General features: G+C 39.3%; 1 protein-coding gene across 1 annotated transcript; it reads left to right on the top strand.

Moving 5' to 3' along the window:
• Positions 1-928: 928 nt before the first annotated feature.
• Positions 929-4,193, top strand: pcna (proliferating cell nuclear antigen). The gene is made up of 6 exons (XM_083904428.1): positions 929-1,343; positions 2,528-2,625; positions 2,730-2,797; positions 2,895-3,089; positions 3,455-3,578; positions 3,686-4,193. The coding sequence occupies exons 1-6, from the start codon at positions 1,123-1,125 to the stop codon at positions 3,760-3,762; spliced, it is 783 nt and encodes a 260-aa protein (XP_083760554.1). The 5' UTR covers positions 929-1,122; the 3' UTR covers positions 3,763-4,193.
• Positions 4,194-23,877: the final 19,684 nt, after the last annotated feature.

The following is a 23,877-nucleotide window of genomic DNA, read 5'->3' as shown; positions in this document are numbered from 1 at the left end:
GTGGTGTTGTTTTTTTTAACATATTTATATTAATTATTACAGAGAAATAGATATGCTTTAAATCTTTTGGCTCAAGTTGGAAGTTGATCATGAATCACCTACAATCCGGTTATTGAAAACATTTTAAGAAATGATGCTCCAGGATCACTGGTTTGTTTATCGAACAGATGAAAGTAGTAAATTGGATTAAATCCAAAAATCCTTTATATCACATGCTTCATTATGTGCAGACTAAAAATGCACAGAAATCAGCAAAAGCATTTTAGCTGAGTCTTGTTTGGGATGTTTATTATTTGTGTTAGTTCATAAATGGTCTAAAATGACTATTGGACTAATATCAGTATCATTAAATTTGTGTTTGATAATGATAGCGACACAAAAAACTGTGGTATTGTCCCATCCCATCTCTCTTGACATAAAAAAATAAAAGAATGAATGAATAAATAAATGAATGAATACAGAAATAAATTCTTAATTAATTAATTAATTAATACAAAAAATACTGAAATAAATTAAAGAATAAATAAATATCAATGTGTTTTTTAATTTTCGATTTTTATTTATTAATGTGTTTCTTTCTATATTAATATATTTGTTTCTGTATTCATTCATTCATATATTTATTAATTATTAATTTTTTCTTTATTTACTATTATTTCAGTTATCGTCCTCCATGGTAATGATGAATACAGTCTGAATATTAAAGATAAACTGTGGTCTTTAAATAAAAAGTGTACGGTGTGAACCATACATCCATGGCGTAAACATGATGAAATGTCCTCTCCAAAATGGCGGAAACTTCGGTCCATTTATTTTATTTTAGCGGTCGGAAAATACGACACCGGACGCGGAAGTGACGTAGTGACGCCGAATCATTAAAACCTGACGTTTGCGCGCGCTTGACGCTCAAACCTTACATCGACAGTTCGAGAGTCGTCGTCTTCTGCTGCTTCTTCTTCACTTTCCACCAGACGACAACACAAAGACAGCTCTCTCTCTGTCTCACACACACACAGACCGTCGACGCTAACGTCCGTTTGCAGTCTCCACTTTGGACGGAGTGACGCGTGAAGAACGTAAAACCTTTAAAGTCTACTCAGACACAACAACTCCACCGCCACCATGTTTGAGGCTCGACTGGTCCAAGGCTCCATCCTGAAGAAGGTGCTGGAGGCTCTGAAGGATCTGATCACGGAGGCCTGCTGGGACGTCAGCTCCTCCGGCATCTCGCTGCAGAGCATGGACTCGTCTCACGTCTCCCTGGTGCAGCTCACACTGCGGCACGACGGCTTCGACTCGTACCGGTGCGACAGGAACCTCGCCATGGGAGTGAACCTCAGCAGGTGCGGCACAGTGAGACACTTGTTCTAGGCCTTAAACAGCAGTTAGCGTGTATGTAACTGTTTTTAGAGAGGACGTATTTGCATATTAACTTAACAAAACTGACAGGTGGAGTTGATAAAGTTTGTCGTTAGGGACTATATAACAAAAAAAGTGGGTCATGTGTATGTGAGAGGCTTTCATGTCGTAATTCTAACCGTTTATGTCGCACTGATTTGGCGTTTTTGTTGGAGTTAATGTTAGTTTATCTAATGCTTACAAAGATGGTCGCCATCTTGCCGGAGCTGCCCGGACATGTCTCCTGAACACTGAGCTCTTCAGTGGGTTAACTCTTTAATGTCATGTTCTATCACACACACACACAAACACGTGTAGTTTACACACACATTTTCATCTTCGTTTGCCGGGAACTTCATTTTTGCGGGTTGTTGAATTCACGTTTGGCGCTGTTTCGGGGAGACGCCTCCATTGTGACGACGCGGTGACGTCATTTGAGCGCCAATTTCTCTACAGGGAGGGTTGGCGGGAATGGGGAGGGGGTTTTAACCCGGGAAATGTATTTTCTTCCTGTGCCTCACTGTTCTCAAATGTCTTTGAAATCGGTGTCAAAGATTAATTAGTACACATGAATCTAGACTTAAGTGATCAGGCGTTTACTTTCAAATTCAAGTAATCGGATTAATCGAGAATCTTGATTTTATTTTTTTACTTTTGTGGGTTTGGTTTTTATGTCAACTCAAGAATGTTTGTTCACAACTTGCTTGTCACATTAATCAATTTACATTATTCAAACGTACATTTAAATAAAAAACACAAGTGACACTAAAATGTGAGCACACATTGACGGTCTTGGCATGTCTATGGAGATTCTCATTTATACTGGTAATAGCTCATTTTGATTGAGTATTATTTGTTGAGGTTTTCCCTTTGAAGAGTTATTCCATAATGATGGAGAAACAAAACATTGTTTCCGTATCAAAAAGTGGGGACGTTTTGAAATTAAAAGTAGTCGTCAGAGCTTATGTCATTCATTTAGTATTACATTTGTCATGTACTACTTTTAACCAGTATTTTACTGCACAATGTTATACTTGATTTGAGTTGATGTTTACAAGTTGGTAGTTTTATGAGATTTCCTTGCATTGTATGTGCTTTGTAACACTTGTCTCTCTTCCATCCCGTCCAGTATGTCCAAAATCCTGAAGTGTGCAGGAAACGAGGACATCATCACCCTGAGAGCAGAAGACAATGCAGACACTCTCGCCCTTGTGTTTGAGACCATCAGTATGTTGTTGTTTTTTACTTGTTGACGTTCCATCAGTGTCATCAGATCTTGTTTGACTGTGCTTCTTCTGCATCGTCTGATTCATCACTTCTTAATCTTACAGACCAGGAGAAAGTCTCAGATTATGAGATGAAACTGATGGACCTGGATGTGGAGCAGCTGGGTATTCCAGTAAGTAATGTTTTTTTTTGTTTTATTTTTTAGTCTACTATGCTTTAAATGGAAGCTGTTCCTGATTTTTCTTTTTCCCTGACTGTCATTTTTCCAGGAACCAGAGTACAGTTGTGTGGTGAAGATGCCTTCTGGAGAGTTTGCCCGTATCTGCAGAGATTTGTCTCAGATCGGTGATGCCGTCATGATCTCCTGTGCTAAGGATGGAGTCAAGTTCTCTGCCTCAGGAGAGCTGGGCACAGGAAACATCAAGCTGTCGCAGACCAGCAACGTAGACAAGGAGGAAGAGGCGGTGAGGATCAATAATGAATCGATTGAAACCACATAATTAGTCCATTGACAGCAGAGTCTGATCAAACTGATTAATCTAGCTTATGATAATTGATTGCATGTGAATATCACTATCTATCATATTAAGTCCACTTTAAAGCTATATTTTGTCATTGATCATTATTTTGTCATTGATTTGATGACTCGGCACAAATCCAATGTTGTTCTTTAATTGTGCAGTAGCTTATTTAAGTTTAATGTGCTGATTAATTAATTCAAACCCTTTGAAAATGAGATGGTTAATCTCAGTATCCTGCTCCCTTTTTCCCGTTGTGTTGTAAAATGTTAGTTCTAATCATTTCCCTTCTTTCTTTCTTTTGTATTAAGGTAACAATTGAGATGAACGAACCCGTCCAGCTGATTTTTGCCCTCAACTACTTAAACTTCTTTACCAAGGCCACACCACTGTCCAAGACCGTCACACTCAGCATGTCTGCTGACATCCCACTCGGTGAGTACATCCGTCTTATTCTCTAATGAATCCTCATTTTGAATCTTGAAATGTTGTGGCCTTGACCTGATGTTTTTTTGTTGTTTTTTTTAATCTCTTCTCTGCAGTGGTCGAGTACAAGATCGCTGACATGGGACACGTTAAATACTACCTGGCACCTAAGATCGATGAAGAGGCTTCCTAAACACCGTTTCAATAACGCTCAAAGTGGGAGAATAGAGAAAAGCAGGTGACTGGGACTTCAGTGATTTCAAAGTGGTGGATGATTGTGATCGTTTTGAGCCCTCAGATCATCTCCTCTGATGAGATTGCACACACAGCAGGGGGTGATGACGTGTCGACCACAGTCAGCTGTATGAACGCCATCTGTGTTATTTGATAATACCAGTGCTTTTATTTTGAAGATGCGTTCAGGGCAGCTGGCTGTTTTCCAGACAGCCCCACGTGTAAAGTCAGCACTTGGTCACTCCTTTGTGTCTCTATTTTCCCTGTTTTGGGAAAGATTAAAACGCCATGCTCTCTCTTGTAGATAACACATTTGTAAATACTTTCTGTGCTTCCGCACTGTCGAGTCCACCCCCCCAATGTTTTTGTATTCATCAAATCAGTCCAAAATAAATGATTAAAGTTGTTTCCAATTTTCATTTGTGTTTCTGATGTATTTTGAAGCTTGGAGTCATGTTTCACAGTTTTTTTTAACTTGTTCTCGGGCTCTAAATGTTGATCCATTCACTGATAGTTTTGCAGCATTGATCTGCTCTCGTCATACAAGCATTTATTGTGAGGTTGATAAAGGCTTAATGTTGCTGCCATGCAAGTTATCCCCAAAACAGCCACCTCTGTTGGGTCTCTGTAATATCAAAGTTAAGACTGCCTGTTTGTAGAAGCTTTTAATAAATGTATAAAAATTGGTTACTTATTCCAAGCAGCCCTAATGTTTGTGTTGTAACTTTTTATTTTATTAGTTTTGTTCCAAATATAGAGCCTTGAGTATTCAGAAGACGACTTAACATGTCTGGATCTGTCTGAAATGTTTGCAAGGTCACTCATTTCAATTTCCTGCTTTTATGTAAATGCTGCATAGGTCTCCAACTTGTAAACACGTGTCTATTCTAATCCACAAACAATTTCTCTGGCAGTATAGTGGTCATGTTTTTTTATTTATTCATACAGTAACATATTGAACATGGGGAATCACTTTTCTGGCGTTATTTGAGAGTCATGCAGAGGAAGTTAATAGGACTTGCTGTTGCAGTAGTAACCCAGTCTAGTCAGCAGGTGGTGCTCTCTAGCTGCCAAGGTTTCTTTGGTAGTGAGCGTAATATGTAATATATAAACCTGACGGATCCTATCTGAGAAACTGTTTATTTTGAGAATAAATTCACTCTTCATTTCTATTGATCATATTCTCTTCAAGGATGAAAAGTTTGACATTATGAAATGGACGTGGATTTATTTGATGGCCCTGAGTAGAAGACAACATTCGGTTAAATCAACACATTTTATAATCTACTTCTTTTTTTTTTTTGCTGTTGCCTCATTTTTCTGTTTTTTTTTTTTTCCAACCCTATTACTGGCTTGTTTGTGTCACACCAGAGTTGTTTCGAGCCACTGCTCAGAGGATTCAGTTCAAACGCTGCCAGAAATACAAGCTTATCTGTTTGCAGCTGTTAGTTTTCTGTGATGAAGTGCAGTCGCTAATGTGGAGTCAGACTGTTTTAATCCTCACAGACCTCTAATCTGACTGGTTGCAACATGTACTCTCATGTTCTTTCTGACTCTTGCTTTGAAACCAGTGGTTCCAGAATGGAGGTTTGGGACCTCGGGTGCAAAGATTTAATGGGCTTTCTGAGAAATAAGACCTGGTTTTAGGGTTAGGCAATAAGTTGTGGCGGTCAGGGTAAGGGGCTATGGAATAGATTATGTTTATGAGTGTCCACACAAAGAATACAAATCCAGCATGTGTGGGTCCCAAGTAGTATTCATGTTGTGTGGACCTAAATCTGTTTACTCTGTCACATGGGGACAAAAAGGAAGTACGTAATGTCAATGACTACATTTTAAGGTGAAGACTTGTAGTGAGGACATTATTGTATAAAGTACCATAAAGGGATACTTGAGTAAAAGTACAAGTATCGTACCAGAAAATGACTTTGGTAGAAGTTGAAGTCACTTTTTTATAATATTACTAATCTTAGAAGTCTTAAAGTATACGACATTTACTGTACTTAAGTATCAAAAGCAATTTTCTGCTAAAATGTTCTTAAGTTTTAGAAGTAAAGGTATTGAAAAAGTGAGAAGGACAAGTTGTCTCAACTGGAAGGTTATGGGTTCAATTCCTGGCTCTGCCAGTATGTGTCCTTGAGCAAGACACTTAACCCCATGTTTAAGCGTGTGGATGACAAAACTATAGTGTGAAGCATCGACACTAGAAATGCTCTATATTAACACAGACCATTAGCAACTCTTCTTCTTTTGATTTTAATTGGTAGTAACGAGTAACAAACGGAGGAAATGAAGTGGAGTAAAGGCAAAAGTCGAAAGAAACATAAATAACATAAAGTACAGATATGTGATTGTTGTACTTAAGTACTACATTACAACACTGGGTTAGGATGAGATTAGGGGTAAGGCCAGTAGGAGTTAAGGTCCTCTGAAGTCATGGAGACCCGACTTTGTGTATATGTATATATGCCAATGTATACATATGTATATATATATATATACATATGTATACATACACATATATATGTACACAATAGCTCATCTCAGATTACTCTCTCATTAAACTGTCGTCAGTGTGAGGATACAGACAATATTTTTGATATATACACACACAGTGGGTATGGAAAGTATTCAGACATTACATATTTCACTCAGTTAATTTGCAGCCATTAGCTAAAATCATTTGACAGAATTGTAGAAATGTTTGCATATTTATTAAAGAACAACAACTGAAATATCACACGGTCATAAGTATTCAGTCCCTTTGCTGTGACTCTCATACAGTATAGTTAACTCAGGTGCTGTCCATTCCTTCTGATCATCCTTGAGATGGTTCTGCACTGACAGGTGTGTGCCTCTGCTCATCAAGTCCAATCAATATCATCAAACACAGCTGGACTCCAACCGCACAGCTCACACTGCACATCAGAGCAAATGAGCATCATGTCAGAGACAGAATTGTGGCAAGGCACAGATCAGGCCAAGCTTACAAAAGCATTTCTGCTGCACGGTGGCCTCCATAATCCTTAAATGGAAGAAGTTTGGGACGACCGGAACTCTTCCTCGAGCTGGCTGTCCGGCCAAAGCTATCGGGGGAGAAGATCCTCTGTGAGAGAGGTGAAGAAGAACCCAGAGATCACTGTGGCTGAGCTCCAGAGATGCAGTGGGGAAGATGGGAGAACGTTCTAGAAAGTCAACCATGTCTGCAGCCCGCCACCGATCGGGGCTTTATGGCAGAGTGGCCTGATGGAAACCTGTCCTCAGTACACGACACATCAAAGCCTGCATACAGTTTGCAAGAAAACACACAAAGGACTATGAGAAATAAGATTGTCTGGTGCATGCCCCCACAGCATGGTGGTGTTTTTCAGCTGCAGGGACAGAGGTAAGATGAATGCGGCCAGAGTACAGAGATGACCTGGAAGAAAAGCTTTTCCAGAGTGCTCAGGACAGTTCACCTTTCAACAAGACGATGGACAAAGGAGCGGTTTAGGAACAACTCTGTGACTGTTCTTGAATGGCTAATTGAGCATCTCTGGGTCTGGAGAACCCTGAAAATGGCTGTCCATCAATGTTCACCATCCAACCTGACAGAACTGGAGAGGATCCCCCAAATCCAGGTGTGAGAAACTTGTTGCGTCATTCCCAGGAAGATTCATGGCTGTATTAGCTCAGCATGGTGCTTCTGTTGTTGTTCTTTAATACATTTGCAGAATTGTGTCATGAACTGGGTTTCTCTGACAAAATAGGGTTCTGTGTACATTAATGAGGAAAAATGGCTGCAAATGGACAAAGAGTGAAAAATGTAAGAGGATCTGAATATTTTCAGCACCCTCTGTAAATAGTAACATAGTGTGTGGGAGGTAAATATAGCATCAGCTTATCATTTACATTAGAAACAGTGGTTAATCTGGACTAATATAAGGCATCAAAATAATCTACCTACAAAAAAATGTAAACCCTTCTAATTAAAATGTTGTTTGTTTGGTAGTTTATGTGCCAAAACATTTCCAAGAGGAGGTAATTAGAGGTAAATAATAAATGGTTGTTTTACTTATTTGTATAAAAATGAAACTCATAAAAAACCATGTGGTCAGTGGTCATCCTCTGCACACTCTTCACTTTTATGTTGACTTTTTTAACGAGGAAAAAATCGCTGCAGGAAATAAATTATGCAAATGTTTTATGTATGTGTTGCCTTCAGCTGTGGTGAGAGAAAAAACAAACTCCATCTCTCAGTTTCATCGTTGCCCTTTTTATATTGTTCCATTCCATCACAGACTTGTTGTCGCAGCACTCAACAGTCCTGATTGAATAAAGTCTGAGGTAGAGACAGCACAGCTTCGGCCGAGCAGATTCTAACCTTCAGTAGATTTCCTGACGGTTTAATAATCCTAGACTCCTCTGAAACGTCAACATTCATCTGCTGAAAAGGCACGAGGAAAAGAGGATTTCCTTTTTATGGTGGTGTTTATTTTTTTGCCAAATACATGACACAAGTTTTGTGTCTGCTCATGCTCTCTGCAGAAGCTACCTACTTGAGACAGAAGTATTTAAGGGAATTTGTTACTTAAAGGTGCATTATGTAATAAATATAAATCAACTGGCCATAAAATGACACAGAGACTCAGGAATAATGTTCATATAACAAACTGAACTTGCCAACAACTACACTACAGCCAAAATATCTGCATTTAAAAAAAAAAATATTTTGCAGACTGCAAATCATGTTTATGTTTTGAAATCATGTTTTGGCATGTGGCGCCACCTACCGCCATCTACCAATCGTTGCAGTCAGTAGAGTCTCAGCTGCCACAGGTTGCTAGTAACATCTGAGCTACAATGGCGGAGAAAACAAAACCTAAAAGACCTCGGTATTTTGAATTTGAGTATAGTAACAGTTTTTGGCCACACTCTTACATATGGCGTCTTTAAATTTTTAAATCCCCAACTATTTTATTAATCTGTTAATTGTTCTCTAGAACAAAGGAACCAGAACAACTAAATATTTTTTTTCTGTTGGGAAAACAACTCTCATGGACCAAACATCTCATAGATTAAAGCTGCAGTAGACGCACTGCTGCTGGAGAAATAGTTGATTTGTTGATTTTTCACTCGTAGGCAATTTGACATACTCTTGTTTTGGGACTGCAGCTCTCTGACCTGAGCTCCTCTCATCAGATGAGCATGTGTTTCATTGCTGATGTCAGGAAGTCTCCCCATCTCTGAGACTCTATTTGACGGTTCGCTTATTTGGTTTTCTTTGCAGCATAGGAAGTTTGTGTCGATGCTGCCTCACTGGAGAGAATGTGTAGAACAGGGCTGTCAAAGCTACGGCTCAGTAGGTCCAATCCAGCCCAAGGATGAATCTGTGAAAATGTCACTCAATCATAACGTGAAACATTACATTTTTCAGTTCCACATACCTGTAAATGGCTAATTAAGACATAATATTGCTGATATTGCACTTGTTTTTCTCAAGAAATTTCAGGTTGTTCACATTTTACTTCATTTAACCCTTTAAGGCACTACTCAACCATTTGGTCGACCACACTTTAAGTCACTATATCTCAGTGAAAAATGCATCAGGCTGAACTCACTAACACTTAATGTGACTTGTTCTGAATGTTGTACTTTATGAATTGTGCAAACCAGGTTTATTATGTACAGACGTCTCAACCGTTTGGTAGAGGCCTGTATCTGTAATACTGTAGGGTCTAATTTAAATAAATATTGATTGTTATTGTTATCATAAGTAAATAAAATAATATAATAAAAAATGCAAATAAATAATTTTTAAAGGGAGACATTCTGAGTGGTTGTTGTTCATAGGTTATTATGCTATTATTTGACTGGTCCGGCCCCTCTTGAGATCAAATTGTGCGCCGTGTGGCTGCTGAATTAAAATGAGTTTGACAGCCCTAGTGTAGAATGTGTATGCAGAGTAGTTTTGGTGGAAAAATCCAGCTTCTTTCCATCAACTGTCCTGAGATCTCATTGATTAAAACCTGTCTCCCTTTAATGAAATTATGAGGCTGTAAACTGCACTCAGAGGCAGTGTTTAAGTGTTTTTCCTCTTACAAATCACTTGATTTACTAAAGGGTTATTATGGAAGTATTGATTAGTAACATAAAAAAAAACAGCTGCCTCCTGTACGTTTAATCCTTGCAGCCCTAATGTAAAAAAATTTTCATTTTATGCTTCTATCCTGACAATAGTTAACAGCTTTTCTCCAGTCTGTGCTCAATACCTTTTTTCTAAAATGCCTTTTCAGTGCACTTATACTTGGCTTGGTTGTAGCCTGTTGTATTTAAGTGAACCTGAGCTCTAATTCCTGCATCTCTCTGACTCTCTCGCTCTCTCTCTTCTGCTCTTTAATTGTCTTCTGGAAGCAGGGGATTTTGGCCAGTGAGATAAGGGGAAGCGGATGAAACGCTCTCTCGCTGGCTGTCTGTCAGTCTTTCTCCAAGAATCAGTGGGAGTCGACCGAGAGCTGTAAATTTACTGAGACAGGAGACAGGAGACAGGGGGCTGGGACTCGCTCATCCCTCGATGCCAGTCACGTCTTTCATAACTATTTCAAAGTGGCACCACTTTAATCTGCATCCAAACAAACTGGTTGTGACTGAAATGTGTCATCACATTCGGTCTCTTCTCACTAAACGTTCCTGACATGGCACAGATGTAAGGGTGAAAGTCTCCTGGCCTTTCCGCTGTGAACGTGCGTGTTCCTGTGGTTTTCTGTCAGTCAGTCAGGTCCTGCAGGATTGACCCAGCACTCAGACCTGACACTCTGTTACATAAGCCCTCGCTGCTCCATTGTCTCTCTCCACCAGAGCAGTTCGCATGGATTATTGATGCCAGCACAGAGGGAGCAAGCACATGGCAAGGACATAGCAGTCTCACACACACTCAAACCACTCTCATCTTTATCTTAAAAACATGTTGAAGGCAGTGTGGCGTTGTCTGAGGTGCAAGGATGCGGGGATTCCCTCTCCACAATGCCACCACCTTACTTTTTATGCACTCAACCAAAACCAATCTAGCCACAGAACATTAATATCACTCCAGCCCCTCGTCTCTTCTTCATCCTCCTCTTCCTCCTCCTGCATGTGCTTTGGTTTCCTACTGCGTGCCTCGCAGTTGACACACATGTATTTCTGCCGATGCTGCATGTGTGGAAGTCACCCCTGCATGGATTAGCATATTAATGAGCTGTCGTCTTTGTCCCCGTTTTCTGTCACTCAGGTTCCTCAGGAGTGAAGGAGAAGAAGTGGTGATTTGGGGAGGAGGAGGAAGAGTGTGACGTCACGCCTGACTGTCATTGCAGGTGGGACAAATAATCAATAATAGTTGGTAGATGTCCTAGTTTCAGGAGTAAAAATCCCTACCCTTTTATATATAAACCAGATAAGGACATTGTTACATAATTTTTTTTCTTTAGTTTCACCATGCGGAGATATTAAATTATGGTAGATTAAAAGTAATTAAAGGGTAAAAAAAATCATCAACTGCTGGCAATCAACCTCAACCAGGTGTCTGTTGGTTGATATCAGCTGTCAACCCCTGCGGTGTCCACTCACATGTGGTGTGTTTTACTCTCTATTTTCCTTTAAATGGGAACATAATTTACAAGAAAGACCACTGAAGAAAACCTGAGACCATTAACTTCTCAGAAAAATGTTGACTAAATCAAGTGAGGATACATTATACATCCGAGTAATCCTCATCCAGCAAACTGCAATGCTATGCTGTGGCTCGACGCTGTCCATGGTGCTGAAGTTGATAGATCAAACTGTCCATAGGTGTGGCTGAATTAAATCTAGTCTTTATTGCACCTTGCATTGTACTTGTTCTCCAGTGGTACATATAGTTAACAGTAAACACAACAAAATATGACATTTGACAAATGTCCATAAATACATCTAATAAATAAATTAATGAATGATAGTATGAAACTTCTACAATCCAACGTTATTTACAAAGCACACTAAGAACAAGACAGTTGGCCAAAGTGATCTACACAGACATGAGGACAAAAACTAAAGTAAAAAGCCAATGAGTTAAAAGCCAAAGAGAAAAAATGTGTTTCGAGAGAGAACTTAAAAACAGGAAGTTTTTGGTGCTTCCAAAGCTTCTCAGAGAAGTTTAACAACAACGGACCTGAGAGAGCTTGAGGAAGCGTGCGGCTGAAGCAGGTCAGAGAGATACAGATTTGTCGAATAGCATGCATCACAGCAGTTAAACTTGGATTAGAACTTGTTTTGAGTAGTTGGCAAACAAAACATTTCAAAATAAATAATCCTTGAGTACTCTTAACATATCATGGCTCCAGCTTTTCAAAGGAGAAAATATCCTGTTTTAATTCCTTATTATAATTGTACTTTTTTGAAGGATCTTGCAGTTTGAAACCTCCGCTCTGGGTTTAAAGACATTTTACATGAACGCAGCCTTGGGCAAGAGCATTTGAGAATATTTGATGGTGAAGTTTTACCCACAGGTTGTTAAAATAGTCCTGTTGTGAGACCTTGTCTGTCTGTCCTGAGATGAGCACAGACAGACAGACGTGCTTGTTTAATGCATGACAGACGAACCTCAGGTGATTTTTCCGTCTCTGAAACGCTGCTGATGTTGACGTGTTTTATTGCGTTTCTCGTCTGACCTGCTTTTAGTCAGTGCTGAATCTTTTGCCAGTGCTGAAGCACCAGAACAGACGTGTATGCAGAGAGGGTGAGAGGGTGGAGGGAAACAGCCCATAGCATCGCTGTCTGTGACCAAGCTTCCCGCTGTGCTACACATGTTGTTGTGATGCTGTAAATGAAGAGACAGAGGAAATCACTCTAGTTACATTTTGCTGAAAGGTTATTATTGATCAGTAAAGTGAAAGATCCTTAATACTGGACCTTTAAAGGATGATAAAAACGGGGATTCATGGTTGATTCTGGACAGTGATATCAGTGCCACCTCACACGTTTTCACTCTTTGAAAGTGACATCTTCAACATATTTTTCTCTCCTCCCTCCTTTTTTCCCCTCAATCAGATCTTTGTCCCTCTCTGTCCAGGGAAGCCGCCTCAGTTTGCTACTTAGCAACTGTTTCCACGGATACAAAGTCGCTCCCTGTTTCACCCTCCTACACAATAAGTCGCCAGTGCCCCTCTGCTCCTTTGTGTCCGCTCAGCGAGACCTTTAGTTTTATTTTTTTTTTATTTTTTTTTAAGGAAACCAAAGTGTCTGGAGTTTACAGCAACTCCAATGTCATTTATCTTATTGTCCGGCTTGATATTACACTATCACTCTGTCTGTGCAGAGAAAATAAATTGTCAGCCGGTGCTTTCACTGACTCAGACAGAGAAGTGCACACAGTGTATTGACGGATGTGGCAGCATCTCATCAATTACACTCAGGTTCTACGACCGAGGGTCAACATACAGTGAGACCATACACCTCAGCACTAATGTCACAGAGACAAACTGCTGTTCACTGTCCACGCTCGCCCTGGTCCAACATGTTTCACATGTCCTCAGAGACACGTGGAGATGAGACAAGGCGATACAGTGAAGGCTGCTGGGTATATTCTAACATAAATGCAAGCAACAGAGCAACAGAAAGCTCTATTTATATCGCTCCTAAAAATAGACTTTCTTCTCCATAGAAACATGAAGTCTTCTGAGCAGAGAATTACTCTCGAGCCACTGTGTGTGCGTGTGTGTGTTCTGTTTCTTTTAGAGGTGAAGGCAAATTACCGACTGTATCATCCCAGCTCTTTCTTGGGGAATCTGTTCTCCCCCCCTGTCTGCAGCAGACAGGATTTTACACTGAGTACTTTGATGATCAAATCCCCACCCTCCACCACCACCTTTTCCTTCACAGTGAGCGGCTTTAAGCTGACAGCCACAGTGTATACTGTATATTCATGCACATTATTTTACAGTAGCAGAAAAGGGGAGTGTGTGAAACTGTGGCTAATCTAGCGTGGGAAGGCTTTCTCAGGTGCTGATGTGGAAAAGACATAATGACATGAACTCTCGGTTCACCTCATCTGACTACACTTAATCGTCAGATGTGATGGAGCCAAATGATGTATTACTTTTTTGTTAATGTATTTTCCTTTATTTGGCACTATTTGCAGCAAGAAGACCAGGGTTAAGAACCCTGAACAAGGGTCTTTCTGCATGTTCTCCCAGTGTGTGCGTGGGTTTTCTCCTGGTTATCCGTTTATGAATGGTTATTTGTCTTGTGTTTCTGTGATGGACTGGAGATCTGTCCAGGGTGTACCCCGCCTATCGCCCAATGTCAGCTGAGATGGGCACAGCACCCCCGCGACCCTCCGGTGGAGGATAAAGCAGTAGATGATGGATGGATTGACGTGTTCCACTAAGATCCAAGATCTGTTCTTCCAGGGAGTCCTGGTCAAGACAGCACCATAGATAATACAAATAATTAGACAAGATAATTTCAGATATAAAACTCACAACAGAATATGAAAGTTAAACGGAGGTAATTAAAAGACAAGAGTACAAAAAACAGATATAATAAAGTAAAGTGCAGAATTGTACAGGCCATACCAACAAGATCCCCCTTAGAACACAGAGCATTGCTTTTTTCCATACTATGTTAAAACATACAGTATATACAGATGCTATAAGACTGTGCAATATAGTTTCTTATATTATTTTTTTCCAGGACAACCTTAGGCAATCTGATGAAAAAAATAAAAAATAAAAAATCACCATAAACACACCTGAGCTGGCCAAAATCCCCTGCTTCCAGAGATTTAAAATCGGATTGAATTTGTGATATTTGGAAAATACGTCACAGTTGAAAGTTCACTTGGTTCGTTTTTATGAAGAAAAACACTCCATTTTGTGACTTTTGCACAATTATTGCTACTTTATAGATATTCTTTTTCATGACATTCCTTAATATAAAATAAGATAAAACACCTTAGTTTACCTTAGTAGTTTACCTAACAAGGCCTTGATAGTAAAAATCTGCATGTGCATTATCCTCCTCTGTTTGAGACAAGCAACCTACAGATTCATACAAAATACAGTGGTGAGTTTTTGTTATAAAGTGTATTGAAAATGTGGGAAAGACATAAAGACATGAACATTTAAACTGCAAACTCTGTTTACCTGATCTGATGTGATGGAACCAAGTGACGTGTAAATGATTGACCTTTAGGATCACTCAGATTTGTATGTTTTGATTTTGTGTTGAAGGCTCAAAGCTTATGGAGTAACACTGTAGTTTCACCCTGCTGTGAAGCAGATTAATGATGGATTCAGCCACACTATAATTAAGCATATTCATTAGTTTGATTTGTTCTTTTTGAAATTAATCTCACCATGACAGAATCCTCAAATATTTGATTCTACACAGTGTAGAGTAATCGTGTCAGAGCTGGAGTCACAGATACCAGCACTGTGAGGCTGGAGTGGAATAAATACATCAGTGTTTGCATGTGTGTGAGAGAAAGAGACAGAGTAGGAGCATATAGGTCTATAGGGGATGGAAGGGATGCTTCAGTGCTTAAATGAGCCAAATTAAACTAGAAATAAATAAATTCAACGACGAGGATAAGATAAGATAATAATTTAGCACTGCTTATTAAGTTGTAAAAGTAAAAACAGGGAAAAAAGAGTGTCATTAGGGGGAGATTTCATGCCAAACCTTACAATTAGAGAACGCCTCAACCCAAACGAGGACCCACAAATAAGTATGTATTTTTTTTGTTATCAACTAATGTATAAATTATATATATATACATATATATATATATATATATATATTTTTTATTGGTATGATGAAACTTGGTGAAACAAATTTGTGTGAGAATTGTTATCTTTCAAGATTATTGTTTTTCCGTGCCATTGCGGTCATTTTTTTTAACGTGCATAAAAACTTGAAATTTTGCACAGAGGTCAGGTTTGGTGAAAATTCTATAGCGCCTCCTAAAGTGAAACATAGATGGAGCAAGCCAAGATTAAGTTTCACCGGATTTCCACCAAACTTGGTGGGAACAAGACGAACAAAAAAGTTACATCGAGACCACGGCCTCAACTCAACAGGAAGTCGATTTGAATTTGGTGTCCATCTTGGCAATTTGCACGCTTAGTAAATGAACAAACTCGTTTATCGTACCGACAATTTGTCATTGCATTTTTCAAATGGCTTTGAAATGAACATGAATGACAGATATTGTAGCATTGTTGTCAGAGTCAGGCTTCACTTGGCTGTCCTCAGTCTTTTGTGATTATGATGTTATAGACTGTGGTACAGACTAGTGAACAAACGGGGACAAATCACCCACGGTGATTTGCGCGTAGACGTAAAAACAGTAATTATTTAAAAAAATTAATAATCATGTGACAGTGTAACAGCATCTTCATTATGCATCGCACATTAGTTACAGGATTGTCTGTTGATCTGGGCTCTTCTCCCTGAAGACAGATGACTTGGTTTGCTGTGCGAGTTGTTTTTCATTGAAGAAGATATACATACAGTATATCTTCTTCAATAGGAAATTCATTTTTGGCATATTTACAACCAGTGCAACTGAATTGTTATTATTTTATATTGCAGTAATTCTTGACTTGGAACTTTGAGACCTATAAATGACAAGTTAAATTTAAAGAACCAATAGATGCTTGGAGTTTTCCTTTACTACAGTTGTAACGTGTAACGTAAACACACTCTTTTTTTTACAATCTTTGAATGAAGATGCGATACTCAGCGCTCTGGTTGTGTTGGTGCACAATCATTAATGTTCTGTCTGACTGTGTGATTTAATTGTATTACATATAATACAACCCATCAGAACAACTTATGTAGCTTAACCCTAAGTGCTCACGCGGCACAGATCTTAAACTCCTGATATGGACATCCTGGGGGTGTGTTTTTATGTCTTCTTATGTGCTGTTGAATCAAAGTTATGATATTATATCGCATTTTTAGTTGTGATATAACGTAGCAATAATTGTGCAGAAGTCACAAAATAGAGCGTTTTTCTTTTCTTTTTGTTCATAGAAACGAGCCAAGTGAACTTTGAACTGTGAAGTATTTTCCAAATTTCACAAATTCATGTAAAATGAGTACTTTTTGCTCATCTGCATTTATATAGTTGGTGAAGATTATTATTTGTTCCATTCTGCTGAAAAAAGGATATGAGACACTATATATTGCTCATTCTTACAGCCTCTGTATATACTGTACGTTTAAAGGCGCCATATGTAAGAATGTGGCCAAAAACGGTTACTACACTCAAATTCAAAATAGCGAGGTCTTTAGGTTTCGTTTTCATTGTAGCTCGGACGTAACTGGCAACCCGTGGTTGCTCTGCAGCTGAGACTCTACTGACTGCAATGATTGGTAGATGGCGGTAGGTGGCGCCACATGACAAAACATGCTTTCAAAACATAAAAATGATTTGCAGTCTACAAAATATTTTTTTTAATGTGAATATTTTGGCTGTACTGTTGTTGTTGGTGAGTTCAGTTTGTTATATGAACATTATTCCTGAGTCTCTGTGACATATTAAGAGGATTTTATGGCCAGTTGCTTTAGATTTATTACATAATGCACCTTTAACAGAAATGGAAAAAAGCAGCTCTGTGTTCTAAGGGTTAATGTAGTAAAGTTTGGATTCAGGGTTAGTGTATGTGAACATTTTTCGTTTTTCAGTTTACTTATCGATGGCTCTGTGGACGTGAAGAAAATTTCAACAGAAAAATGAATTTGAAGCTAAGTGCACGCTGTGCAAGATGGGGGATGTGTTTGGGGATGTGAGTAAATTAACTTTCAAACTTTAGAGGTGATTCTGGGACTTTATAGCTCTCTCGGGTCCTAAATTGTATTCTTTATGATGTTGAAAGTGTCTCAAATGTATCTTGTTGAAAGCTGCATCCTCTCTGTGCTGCATCACTGCATCGTGTCACCAGTACTCTGATCATAACTCCAAACTGATACCAACAACCTGTAACTACATCCAGCATAGTTTTCCTTTAAGGGCATGTAAAAATATGTCTGCTGGAGGCTCTGTGTTTGCTGAAAATGACCTCAGGCTCATGTAGAAACATGAGGAGCTGTGTCTTCATAGGAAGACAGACTTCCTCTCTCCTCATTAATTCTGCTGGCTATTTACATTATCTTAGAGGTTCATTATGTGATCTGCATGATGTGTGGAGATGCTTGACCTGGCTCGATTGCTCCCACATCTCCCCCTCTCTCCCCTCAGCTTCACAGAGACCCAAGGTCGCCCAAATTGATTCAGCTCCTCACCGAGCACACACCGATTCTCCAGCAGGACTTTAATTGGATTTCTGTACCAATCACTCTCACGAAAATCCCATACTGTAATCTAATACAAGACGCACACACACACACACACACACACACACACCTCTCTTTCTCACCCTTACCTTGACTTACTTTAATTGGCTGCAGTGCTTATGAAAGGAAGGAAATGTGAATGAAACGGGAGGAAACACTGAAGGAATAATTCTCTCTTTGAGACGTTACCTCGGCGTATTTCAGTGCTGTTGTTATTACAAACAGGATGACAGTGAGCTTCCACTGTCTGAAGTGCTTTAAGTCTAGTTAAAGCAATAGTGATGGTGTATAGTAAGTGAGTCATCAATAGTAAATGTTTTTGACTGGAATAAATGTTGCTGTAAATGTTAATAAGTCACATGCTTTCAGCAATGCCACCGTCTAGAGCTGAAACACTGAATCGATTAGATTCAGATTTCTGATTGTTTTAGCTTCTTAAATGTGAATATTTTCTATGTTTCTTTGCTCAAAATAAAAAAACAAATCATTAAAAACAAATCATTTTGAGAACATCATCATTTCCAGGTTTGACAAACACTGATCAACATTTTTTTTAAAGATTTTTATGACATTTTATGGACCAAAGGATTAATAGATATAATAATTACAAAAAATAATATATATAATAGCATTAGGGCTGAAAGATTTTGAATAAATATGTAATTGCGATTATTTTGACAAGAATTGCGATTGCGATATGATTTGCGATATCAGAGGGAATGAATGGTATCTCATTTTGATTAAAAACAACAACACATATAAATGATTACTGTGTATTTGTGAAGATCTGTGAGAAACAAATATGTTCTCTTCAGTCTGTAGAAGAAGATGTGTAAAGGTAAAGACAATAATTAATGATATTTTGACACACATTTTGGCTTTAAACAAACTATATGCACTATTGTCTGGATATTTATGTCTGAACATTTGCAGTTCACGTTTGTTTTTTTTACTCTACAGATTATCATTCATAGACAGGAAATAGATAATAGTGTTAAAAACACAGCTGAAGAGACGAGTTCACTGCAGGAGACATGGACACTCTCCCGTTCACTCACTGTGGTTGCTCCACTGTCTTCACTGCGTCATGTGAGCTCACTCAGACATTAACTGGAGATTAAATTATAGGGAGCTGGTATGAGAATATCCGCAGTGTCCTCCCTGGACATTTACGTTCAGACATAGTTGTCCTCGGAGGAAGTTCACCTCAGTTCAGTGCTCGTCTGAAAGCAGTTACACTTTAACTGAGTTTTTATAAGTTTCAGACTTCACAGAATTGTCCACACACTTAAGTCTGTACATACTGCTTATAAATAGGGATGCATTCCAGGCTTGTTTTATTCGTTCAAATATGAATGATTATAAGTTTCATAATGTCCACTCAACAAAAATACAAACACACAAAGAAAAACTTGTAGTTATTGTTATGTGACAAAACAGAGTAACTATCCAAAAATAACAGTACAACTTTATCAATAAAGTGGCTTTAATTTGCGAGCATTAGGATCAATTTCAAAACAAAACTCCTGGAGTAATGGCAGGACGAACACAATGGGGGTCAATGATCCAAGTTCACAAACTTCAACCATTAGCCTCACGCAGAGCGGTACACCGGCGACGCATGGACATCACCAGGTTGTAGATCGTGACCTGGGGGATGTTGTCCCATTCCTCCTGCAGAGCCACTTGAAGTTGGCGGCCATTCTGGGGAACTGGAACTGGAACCCGCTGGTGGACACGTCTATCCAGAACATCCCAAAGGTGTTCGATAGGTGACATGTCTGGTGAATACGGCATCATTCAGTTGTGTTGCCACAGCTGTGACGCTCAACCCAGCACTCAGCATGCCAATGGCACGCTCCCTCATGATTTGTGACATCTGTGGCATATTGACAAGTGTCAAAAGTCCACATTTTGGTGTGCCCTTTTATTGACCAGACCATAAGGAGTGTCTGTGTACTGGTCACACATATTGACCACCACTCTGCCATGCTCCATGACTCTCGTGAGTTGAAATACTCAATTTGAGAGTGGCCAAGTGACACTGGACTACTGGGTTTGAGCAAAACAAGTAATTTCATAAACAAATGCATCAAGAATCTGAGCAAATGTCCTGACATTCTATTTTTGTTCACCATTTCAAGTTTGTGTGTTTATATTTTTGTTGAGTATAGTTGTTTTGTATCATCATGGATCTCCATCGTTCCCAATCCTTGTGTTTCAAATTTGAAATACCAGTCTATGATGTCATCTGTCCATGTTGTTCTTGTCTCCCCCGTCCTCTTTTACCATTTATCTTTCCTTCCAGTAGCAATCGTTGTAGATCATCTCCTCTTATTTTGATGATATTTAGCTGTGATCTTGTTGTTTTTATCTTTTGTTTTGTGCTCAGTCCAAGATATTCTTTGAACATGCTTCTATATCGCCACATTTCAAAGGCCTCAAGTTTGCATTCTGTTGCTTTTGTTAGAGTCCAAGTTTCTCTCCATTTGACTATGCATGATCTTACATCAATGCTGATCTTTCTTGCCACATTGTCAAAGGCAGCTCAAACTATCCTTTGAAACTTCTCTGTAATAAATGAAATCCAGCTGGTGGAAGAAGAACAACATGCTGCAGCAGGAGGATTCTCTACAACCTGGTAACTTAACAGTTATTCTCAGTAGTGACAGCTTGTTACTGATATCAGTAACACATCAGTAAACAAAGAGGCCGATTAGCAGTGAACAAATCTATTCCAGAATATCAGAAAATATATTTTTTTAGAATGTTCAGAAGTGATGTTTGAATTACAGGAAATTTAGGAAATTATGTCATCAATATTGCTTTGTTTTATTTATTTATGTATTCATTCATTCATTCATTCATTCATTTTCCCCCTTCAAGACCCGTTAATAGATAGGCATAAACACTGACCTTGTTGGAGCCAGTCGTCCTCATGGAGACCAAATCCTAAGGAGGCAGACCTTCATTTGAGGAAGTGGTTAAGGTTCAAGCTAAGAATTGAATCGTGGTTAGGTTAAGTTTAAAGGTGCATTATGTAATAAATCTAAATCAACTGGTCATAAAATCCTCCTAATATGTCACAGAGACTCAGGAATAATGTTCATATAACAAACTGAACTCACCAACAACAACAGTACAGACAAAATATTTGCATTTAAAAAAATCTTTTGCAGACTGCAAATCATGTTTATGTTTTGAAATCATGTTTTGGCATGTGGCGCCACCTACCGCCGTCTACCAATCATTGCAGTCAGTAGAGTCTCAGCTGCCGAGCAACCACGGGTTGCCAGGCATTACCCGATTTTGGGTAAGGTCGTATTATAAGGCTCTGTTTTAGAAAAGAGGTCTCAAACTCGTGGCCCGTGAGTGGGTTTGTTTTTGATATTTATGGATTCATTTTGCATCATAAATGTGATTTCTGTTGTAAATCATGCGGTATATGGTTACACATCAGAACAAACTAAATATAAATCACCACAAAACCAAATACCATCATCACAAATGATGACCACCCCTACTGTTGTTATCCCCCACATAATTGTTGGACTTTCTTTCACTTTACTGTCCACTCCTTACCTGACGTGACACTAATGTGAGCCCCAGGTCAAGAAGTCAATGCAGTGTCCTAAGAAGAATAGCTGTGCAAACCCTTTAGCACCTTTTCTGACCTTCTCACATCCTACTGAGGCAGAACTTGAGGCTCTGGTTAAAGTCACAGTTCAGAGTACTTTGTGTAAGAATTAGTGTAACGACTGCAGATGGTTACAGAGAGTAATTATGGTGAGCCTCACTTACAAGAAAGAACGTCCTCAGACACAGTCCTTGACTAAAGTAAATATAAAAGGATTTTTCTAAGGCTACGAAAACCAAAGGTGGAAAAAAAGTGTAATTTTCATTTTTAACGCGATTATACACACAAGGCGATATGTGTGTTTAGACTGTGGCTTTTCAAATAAATGGAAGTCAATGGAGTGTCTCCTAATCTCTCTCTCTCTCCCTCACACACACACACACACACACACACACACACAGAGAGAGAGAGAGAGAGCACGTGTGCGCGCATTCCTTCGCATCCATCCACTGGAGCGCAGTCTGAGGTTGAGGGTCCGCGCAGAGAAGACTCGCTCTGCACAAATCCATCCTCCAGCAGCAGCATCAGAACCACACAGTGAAACATGCAGGTAAGACACAATGAGTCATTTAACACATGAAATCATCATGATTTTACAAAACAATTATCTGTGGAACGGCGGGAGGTTGGTTCAGTGATGCTCTCTCGTTTGGTGACAAACGAGAAAACGCGTTTAAGTTAAACTAACAGCATCTGTGTGTGTGTGTGTGTGTGTGTGTCGGGTTACTTATAATTGTATTTGTTTGTGTTTTTAAAAATTCCTCTATCACCCCGGGCAGCTAATGTGCTCCCTCTTATGCCCAAAGCTGAGTTTCGGAGTGAAGTTATGTAATTGTCGCACTGATGAGAGAAGAAGCTGCCTGTGGAGGAGACGCGTCGCTCTCGGCGCGCAACACAAATCACGCACGCTGCTTCCAGCTCGTGTCACTTCTCTGTCACGTCTCTCAGTCCGTGTTTTCGCGTGCGTGGCTCATCTGTGTGATTATTGGTGTGGTGGACATGTGAGCAGTGAATGGAGAGACCACCTCGTGCGGCTGCGAGGAGTTTACGCGTGATTTTGGAGTCGTTTTAGACCCCCCCCCCCCAAATTAAATCCTCAATTCTGGGAAGAACAGAGAGAAGACGGTGTTTGTGAATCAGTATCCACCCAGTCCTGAGCTTCAGGCTCCATCCAAAGTGTCGTCCAACACCCTGTAGACAGTGTTTCTGGTGGAGTTTCCTCCTCTGTGTGCGCAAGAAAAACGAGGAAAACAGATGACATAAGTGGAAAAGAAGCTGCATCAGCATCCAGCAGTGTCATACTATGCGTTTGTGGGTAAACCCAAACCGCACAAATAGTGATATTGATATTTGTGATCGTGTTAAATGGTCTCTTCCTACAAATGCACCTCTGGATGCAGGCAAACATCTGCTAAATTTGAACATACTGTAGCCCTCAGTCATGAGATTCTGGATGGATTTGGGAATACAAGCCATCAGTGGCTTCTCTGTGAATAGTGAGTCATTCACTGACACAGGGAATCAATCAGGGAATCAGCCCATCAATCACAAACATTACAGGATGGAGAGCAGAGGTCTCTGGGCTGAAGCAGTAAAGCCATGTGTACTTTTTTTCTAATATTACTTTCTGTCGAAGGTTAGGGCGATGTTTGTAATCGGTTGGTCCATAAAATGGCAGAAAACGTTGATCAGTGTTTGTCAAACCTGGAAATTATGATGTTCTCAAATGTTGTTTTGTCCACAAACCAAAATGATTGTGTTTTAATGATTTCTTTATGTGGAGCAAAGCAACAAAGAAAATAATCAGAAATCTTGTTTTAATCATGAAAATAGCTTCAAACCCATGAACCGATAATCAAAATAGTATCATCAAGGCATCAAGATTTGTCTAATTCGATCCTTGATTGACAAACTTTTCAAATGGTAGCACAAACACTGGCCAGTCTCATCATGTTGTTCATATAATTATTAATTATTAATAATTATTACATTCACATCGCTTTGGTTTCCTAACAAAGATCTCAGACAAGACCATTGTCGTCTTTCAACTCAAAGGTTGTGGGTTCGATTCCTGGCTCCCTAAAAGCCGATGTGTCCTTGGCG

The sequence above is a fragment of the Microchirus variegatus genome (genome assembly GCF_963457635.1).
Source record: "Microchirus variegatus genome assembly, chromosome: 18".
Lineage (NCBI taxonomy): Eukaryota > Metazoa > Chordata > Actinopteri > Pleuronectiformes > Soleidae > Microchirus > Microchirus variegatus.
The sequence above is the reverse complement of the archived record's forward strand: the minus strand, read 5'-3'. Positions and strand labels throughout refer to the sequence as shown.